Source organism: Pezoporus flaviventris, unplaced genomic scaffold (genome assembly GCF_033815535.1).
Source record: "Pezoporus flaviventris isolate CSIRO_AGI_PZ_B2104156 unplaced genomic scaffold, CSIRO_AGI_Pfla_v1 ptg000066l, whole genome shotgun sequence".
In the NCBI taxonomy this organism is placed as follows: Eukaryota; Metazoa; Chordata; class Aves; order Psittaciformes; family Psittacidae; genus Pezoporus; species Pezoporus flaviventris.
In genome coordinates, this window is record NW_026892614.1 from 19,470,499 (window position 1) to 19,478,585 (window position 8,087).

The window sequence follows — 8,087 nt, forward strand, 5'->3', positions numbered from 1 at the left end:
ACATTGAGTTGAATGTATGAAAGAGAAGTGGCAAGTATCTATACAAAACCATACCAGCATGTGGCACCCAAAGTAATTTCTATGATGGTGACTGGGTTCTGTAGTTGCTGGTGATTTTTATTTGGTCTTAATATAGTATTGCTTGATTATTTGTAATGTGTGTATATGTACATCCTGGATTCTGTACATAATAGAATATAGTATTTAAGAAGCTTAAAATGCTGATTATAGATAACAATGGCTTTAGCTGATAATGGTGGATGGCAAAAAGCCCTGTGTGGGAATTGGTGGTCATGGTTCAAATATATCTGAAATACGGAAGCAAATCATGCCAAGAAAATGGTTGACATCTTTTCACCTAGTATAAGGAACTAGAAGAATGTTAAGTATCTTTGAAGTTACAGTAATTACAATTAATTGTGCTAAGGTTAAAAAAAGAAGCATAGCTTTCAAGTGGTGACAGCTTGCTACTTAAATTTGTCAGTTACTATAGGATATTAATTTCTTAAAACCTCATATGAAGATGAGTGTATGATAATTCTTCAATAGTAAATTAAAGTTTAGCTAAAGAACTATAAATAGAAATACAAATTAGTCTCAGACTGGAAGCTAGCTTAACTAATTGAAGGAAAATAACTGTGAGGCAGGGTAGGGCATTACCCTTGTCATTCTCTGCTTAGAGGGTATCTTCTAAAGGAGCAGGCTGGGGTGATTTTTTGGTTTCTCATAATGAAAGCAACTCAGCAGCTGTGCCAGTGAATAAAAAATGAGTGCTATAAAAGACTTGCTTTCATGGAGATCATACTGCAATGCATTAATGAATGGCAGGTTAGCATTTCTGTATGTATAATATTTGTGATCTTGCCTGCCAGTGCCTATATTAGGACATTTAACAATCTTGAATGTAGTTGGTTCATTTTAACAGAGTATTATTTCATTAATCACTGATAAATACAACATGTTGCTCTTTACAATTGGGTATTGCCTAAATCTTGCTGTATGTACTTTCAGCATTCAGGGGAAATCTTATTTCCAAACCTCCTGTTGATAGATTTCAGACAATAGGCTGAGATGCCCTGTGTGGCTGGGTCTCTCCAGGTGTGTTTCCCGTCAGTTTCCAAGATGAGGTAATCTATTTTCAACAAGGTTGTTCAGACCTAAGCCCCACTGAATTTTTGTAACTCGTTTTTCTTTATAGTCTGGTAGACATGGGTTCTGTAAGATTCTGGGATATACGTGTTTATCTAAAAAGAAAACTCAAAACATGGAGGGTTTTGTGGTAGCAGAGATGATTCCATACAGTCCAAATTTTACCTGTTTGTCTTGTCTTCAGGGTGCCTCTGAACTTGTCTGAAGAGTTCTCCTCCCCGACCTTCCTGGAGAACCAAATCTTAATGGGTCTTCGAACTTGTTTGCACTTACTATACTGATTATTCTAGGTGATGGGGGTGAAGGTACCCGAATGAAGGATTTCCATCAGCACTAAAGGCTGTTGAATTGCTACCAGGAGGAAACCTGATGCTGGCAAACAAGATGCACCCAACAGCGAGGAGAAGAACAGAGGTGAATAAAAAAAAGTAAGTCGTAGCCAAAATAGCCGAAAAGGTATTTGTAAACTGCTGTCAGTGGACTGACAGAAACACGTCTCGAGCAGGTTTGAGAGGTTAATGCAGCGGTCTTGTGCTGCTGTACCCTCCCTGCTGCCCTGCAGCCGAGCAACAGCCACAGCTGCTGCCAGGCGGCTTTCCGCTCGGTAGAGACTCTAGCCGAGCTCGTCCTCCTCCGCGGCGGCTGCTCGCCTCGGCTCGCAGCGCCGCAGGCCTGAGTTTTAAGATAACAGCTCTATATAGTGGTTCTATTTATGATAATGTGCTACGTAGAGTGTCAATAAACCGGTATTTTCCCTCAGTTTGAAGAAGTGCAACCACACCGCTAAGCTCAGCCCTTCGGGAGCGGGCGGTGCCGGAGGCGGGCCAGGACGCGGTTGCGCCGTAGGTGTAGTGCCCGCCGCGACATCGCCGCCATGTTGTGCCGCCTGGCCTCTGCGGGCAGGTGGGAACGGCGGAGTGTGTGTGTGTGTGTCTGTGTGTGTGCATGCATGTGTGCGTGGGAGAGCTAATGTCGGTGAGGGGCCCGCAGCGTGCAGCCGAGCGGTGGGAGGGGGAGGAGGGGGCGGCGGTGGGGTCGCCCCTTCAGCGGCTCCCCGCCATGTCGGGAGGCGGGAGGTCGCGCTGCTGCGTGCTGCTCCGCGCTGCTCGGCGCCGGCCGGGGGGCTGCTGACGGACGTCATTTCACCCACCCGGTTCCTGCCCTCGCCCTCCACCCAGGGCCTCTCGCCGCCTGCCAGGGTGCGGGCAGCCCTTCCTAGCGGGGGTCCCCGAGCTCGACCAGTTGTCAGGGGCGCGGGGGTTTTGCTCGTTTTGTTCCTTGTTCCTGCCAAGGTCACCAGCGAAACACAAAAGGGCCTCAGGAATTGACCTTCCTCTCGGCCCAGCGGTTCTCCTTTCATCGTGGTCATTGTCATGTCTCGTAACAAGTGCGAGGTGTTAGAACGGGGAAGGGTGACCAGAACCCGCATAGTGTTCTGGGCTGGACACCGCGGCTGCTCTGTCGTCATGTAGCGCAGTGCATTCAGTGTGCGATACCCACCACAGGGACGAGGAAGCACGTGTGTTGGTGTTAACGCTGCCAGAGGCTCGTGACCCCGTGGGGTTTTCAGCCTTTTTGTTTCCAGTACAGGCACCTTGTGTATGGTGAGGGGAGGGCAGTGAAGGGACATCTGGGCTTCTGTTTTAGAGTAATAACGATTAGGTGAAGCTTTGAATGTCAGCGTGTGACTGCTGGCTTATCCATTCCTGCCCCTGCCTTGCCGTTATGCATGGGAGGGCGTGTGACTGCTGTGGCTTGGGGGGCTTGGTTTGATAAGTGGTAGCTTTAAGTTGCAAAGCCCCGTATCTGTGACCTTTATATGAATTTATCTTTGCAGTTAAGCAGGAGAGTGTGCTTGCTTTGAGCTCCTGAAAAATGGCAATTTGACCTAAGATACCACCCCATGTACTTAAGCAGTGACCATAACTCATAGTTTGCTTCAGTGAAGCCCAAGTCCTGAATAAATACTACTTCTGGTTTGTTTTTTTTTTTCCTCTTCTAGAAGCAGTGCCAAGGTGGTAGCACCATTGGGATGCTTGGCCTCTAGGCAAAAGCACACTCTTCCTGACTTGCCATACGACTATGGTGCTCTGCAGCCTCATATTAGTGCAGAGATCATGCAGCTGCACCACAGCAAACATCATGCTACCTATGTGAACAACCTGAATGTTGCGGAGGAGAAGTACAAAGAGGCGCTGGCAAAAGGTTTGTCTGTTCATAGTCAACAGATGAGATGGAAACTTGTTCACGCAGATGATATAGGAGGAAAAAAATGGGTGGCCCTTCTTTCTAGGGGAAACAGTTTCTTTTAAATTTTTCAGATTCTGTAACTCTAGTTTTCTTTTTCATAAAGTGAAATATTACAAACTAGCTTTTGTAAACTTCAGTGGTGCTGGTAAGCAAACGAGATGTAACTGAAAAGCATGGATTCTGTTCTTTGTAGTACTGTAAAAGTAGAAGGAAATTGACTGCTGTGGATTTAGTCCATATTTACATTACATAACTTAAAGGGAAGATGGAGTCAGTAGGAAATTGCAGTCATTCTACTAAACAAATACTTTGTAATGAAAGGTTAGTAATAAACTTATATAAAGCAAAATTCATGCACCTCGATGGTTTTCACATCAGAAGATCTGCCGATTCTTGTGAAATAATCTTGGTTGACTACAGATGGAGGTAAAACAAATGTGCAGTCAATGTATGAAATGCCCAGTGAAGAGATCTGAATTTGAGTGTCAGTTATGCCACTGGCTCAGATTAAGGGGTCATGTCGGTCACATGCTGGTGTGAGACACTAAAATATGCAACAAGCCATGGAATTTTTTGATCTTTCAGTCAGACTGATGAAAATACATGAAATAATGTGTGCGCATTTTTAAGAAGGTAGAGTATTTTCTGTTGTGGTCTTTTCTGAAGAGTATCAGCTTACCTCTAGAAAGAATTACTGTGTAGACTCACTTCTGTCTGTTGACAAAAATCTTCTTAGTAATAAAACTTGAAAGATTTTGGAGATTGATGGAGGCCTTGTGTTAATGATTGCTATGGTGATGATGATGTTTTTATTTATGTAGTTTCATCTGCTGCCTCCTTAGGTGATGTTACAGCTCAGGTGTCACTTCAGCCTGCACTGAAGTTCAATGGTGGGGGTCATATCAATCACACCATCTTCTGGACAAACCTTTCTCCTAATGGAGGAGGAGAGCCTAAAGGTTAGTGCTTCTTACTGTGGTTTGTTGCATCAGTTTTAATTGTCCAGTAGAACTAACAATTTTTTTTTCTCTTTGAAAGAGTCTAAGGGATCTTTATTTTTTAAGAGTTAATTGGCCTTTCTGTATGACAGTTATCACACTTCTGAGGAGTTCAGGGTTTTTGAATGCAAGCTGAGAATATAAAAAGCTAGCTCTGTGTTAAGTATTTTTAATTTCTAAAGGTGATTATGTGTACCCTGCAAAATACTTGGGTATTGCTTTATCTTGTCCTTTCTGTCTTTGTAATAGAAAATAGTTGTACAAAGCTATGCTAGTTGAGCTGCCATGTGTGCTCAGTTCACAGAAAGGGAAGAAATGTTCTGCAGGCCATCCAGCCTAGTGGATGGATTTTATGCTCCAATTTGAATAGGGATAGTTTAGCAGTTAAAGCCTAAATGAAGAAATTCCCTTTGTGGGAGGATAGAGTAGTGATTATCTGCAAATGACCTGCAATTAAAGGTAAAGGCCCAGATCTCAGAAAAGTTTTTGTGATGAACTTGAGGATTTTGAATGAGGTTTGTATGTCTGTAAATTAGTGGGCTTCAGGTGCTTTGTACTCTGGTTCAGTGTTCATAGGTGACATCTGCTTGTGACTTCTGACTCTACGATGGAAGTACAAAGATGATCTGCTTCAGACTAGAGCATAAAATAGCAATTCTGGTGTAAGTCCATTTCTCATACAGCTTGTTTTCAGATTGTATTATCAGAAAAGATGCTTTAGAGCCTTGATTTTTCTCTCCCAACTTGTGTGAAGTTTCTGTGGAAGTCAGTGAGTCTGAAAGGTCAGTCTTTCAGTTCTGACTGAATGGCTCAAGGTTTTTGTAGGAACCCTGCTAAAGCCTGGCTTAAGATGCATTTGCAGCTATTTCCAGGAGATTTTCAAGACCAGCTGATGGTGAAAGGAATGAAGAATTCTGCAGCATTGCACTGTATGAAGTATTCTTACATGTGCTAATTAGGAATATAGCCACCTTCAGGTTTTAAACTCTTAAGTATCTGGAAACCACAAGTGTGTTAGGGTGTAGGGGAAAGGAAGTAGTTTGACAGTGTATTGTTACACTAAGCATACTGATTTCTGCTTCCTTTGCCCCAGCACAGATTATCTTAATAATAGTAAATAAGGGATCTTATCATGGAACTTACTCATCAGGTAGATTACTTAACTGTAGAAGCAAATGTAAACCTAAAATCTGAGGGAAGTGGTTAAATGCCTCTTACTATGTGTAGGTTCATTATACTGATATTGAAGATGCCCACATATTTCTTTGTACTGAGACAAGTCACAGCCACTTAGTGTTGTCCTTTTAGATATGGAGACTAGCTCCTTACCTTCTTTCCTTGAATATCCAGTTGACAGCACCCTCACTGTGTCTTTGAGGACTGTGTGTTTGACTGTTCCACCAATTTCTTTCTGGTCTGCTTACCCTCTTAAGCAGATTGGGATAGGACTTAATTAATGATGCAACTGCTCTGCTTGTCTAGACACTTCCTTCCCACAGAGCCCAAATGCTACTCCTCCTCTTTCCTTCTATTTCAGGTGATACCCGATGTTCTATGAGCTTTTTGTATTTTTTTTTTTTTTTTTAAAGGAGAATTGATGGACGCTATCAGGCGTGACTTTGGTTCCTTTGCAAACTTCAAAGAGAAGCTGACAGCTGTATCTGTTGGTGTTCAGGGATCAGGCTGGGGGTGGCTTGGCTATAACAAGGAGCAGCAGCGCCTACAAATAGCAGCTTGTGCAAATCAAGACCCATTGCAAGGAACAACAGGTCAGGTTTCTTTCCTTCCACTCTGCTTTTCTCTTTGTAGATTTCATAGGCAAGTGTATGAAATCTGAAAAGGGGCTTGTGGGGGAAAAAGCTGAGAAGAAATTGTTGGGTAAATAGGGCTGGAAAACCAGATGTTGCTACTAGCAAAAGCAAAAAGCAGTTGCAGTTTTTAAAACAGCATTTGTAACGCAGGACTTAAAAACTGTGAAGAGCAGTAGGGTTTAAAGTCTGTCTAGTCTAAGGGGAAGTAGATGGGGCATATTGTGAAAGTGCACTCAGACAATAATTTTAGCTTGGGCTTCTTTGTGGTTTTTGGAGTAACTGGAGTAGTTTGCCTGTATTGAGGAAGACTAAGCCTCTTGCCTTTAGTTTTTGTCTGGCAGAGGGGCTGTTCACAGAACTGTCAGTGTAGGCCAGACAACAGGAGAGGGGAATGTGGACATAGTAACTCTGGGGTTAAAAGAGAATGCTTTAATCTGCTTCCTTAATATTTGTAAAGACTAATGAGTGTCAGTTTAATCAACTTTGGGATGTGGATAAGTAGTACAGCTAGGCAAGCAATGTAATATGGGCAATGATGACTTTTGAAGATAATTTTACTTGCTTAGAGAAACCTAGAAGTATTGATGGCAGGCTGGACACCCTCCACAGAGGGAAGAGGTTGTAACTGATAACAGTCCTGCCTGGAGTGGCTGTTAGTCCAAATCCTGTTATAGGTATCTTTAAAATATGTTCTGGCAAAGAATTTCATGTACTGTCAGCAGTCCATGTATTGCTTATCAGTAGGGAAAAAAAAAATAGTATAGTAGGGTCATACAGCATAATGAGGGTAAATTTCACTCCTACCCCCTTGAAAACTCCCCATTAAAGAAACAGTGGTTTCAGTTATCTCTTCAGGCCAGTTCTAGAGTGTTTGTAGGTGTTTATCTTGATCAGCTCTTTCAGTTTATTCAGTGTTTGTGTGGAGAGCAAACAGTTCTGTAAAATGTTGCAGTAAGCACCTCTCTGCTGGAGAGCTCTTTGTCTCCTGCAGGTAAAGACTCAGAAATCGGGTACATCTTAGGGATGTGCTATAAGACTTTGCATGTAAAGTGTGTTTTCAGAGATCTACACCACCTACCCCTTTATATATATATATATATATATTTTTTTTTATAGGTCTCATTCCTTTGCTAGGAATTGACGTATGGGAACACGCTTATTATCTTCAGTACAAAAATGTTCGACCTGATTATTTGAAAGCCATCTGGAATGTGATCAACTGGGATAACGTATCTTCAAGATATGCAGATTGCAAAAAGTAGAGTTGGAATTCTTGCACAGACTTCTAAAATGTCACCACTTCTACTCTGATACCACTCTTGTAGTAGTGCCTGTGGCTTACAAATGAATTGCTCTACTCTCACTTAGCTCATCCAACAAAAGCATTTCATAATCAAGCAAAGTGTCTGCTTGTTTAATTCTATGGAAGGTGTTTACTTAGAGTTTTGAAGCTTTAAAATGTTGTGCAACAAAGGGAGACATTTCAAATCTTTTCCATTGCATATAGAAACATAGATCACCTTGCTGAAGCTTTATGAGGTAATGGATTTCCTTGTTGCACTAAAATACGTATGTGGAAATATGTACTAATGTTGCTATAAAGAAATAAAACTCTAAAGAAGAATCTTCTATAGCTGTCTGTGAGAGACTGATTTTTAATAATAGCTGATCCAGTTACTTAATTTAAAAATTACTGGAGAAGAGGAACACCTTTTGTAATTTGCTGTATTACCCCTGTGGAGCTTTCTTCCAGATTAAAAAGGTAGATGAAAGGGGCAATAGGTGTCTGTGCCTGCCTGACTTGACTGCCTTCAGCCATCCCTACCACCTCTTACATAAGATCTTCATGTCTTGCACTGATGCACTAGAAGTGTTACCT

At 42.2% G+C, this 8,087-nt stretch overlaps 1 protein-coding gene across 2 annotated transcripts; it reads left to right on the forward strand.

Annotated features, from left to right (window-relative positions):
• The first annotated feature begins 1,920 nt into the window (after positions 1-1,920).
• Positions 1,921-7,837, forward strand: SOD2 (superoxide dismutase 2). Of its 2 annotated transcripts, none has more exons than XM_061471424.1 (5): positions 1,921-2,052; positions 3,152-3,354; positions 4,242-4,358; positions 5,987-6,166; positions 7,325-7,837. In XM_061471424.1, the coding sequence occupies exons 1-5, from the start codon at positions 2,024-2,026 to the stop codon at positions 7,468-7,470; spliced, it is 675 nt and encodes a 224-aa protein (XP_061327408.1). In that variant the 5' UTR covers positions 1,921-2,023; the 3' UTR covers positions 7,471-7,837. The 2 variants fall into 2 exon arrangements, with proteins under 2 accessions (XP_061327408.1, XP_061327409.1); XM_061471425.1 differs by having other exon boundaries at positions 1,947-2,052; positions 3,155-3,354.
• Positions 7,838-8,087: the final 250 nt, after the last annotated feature.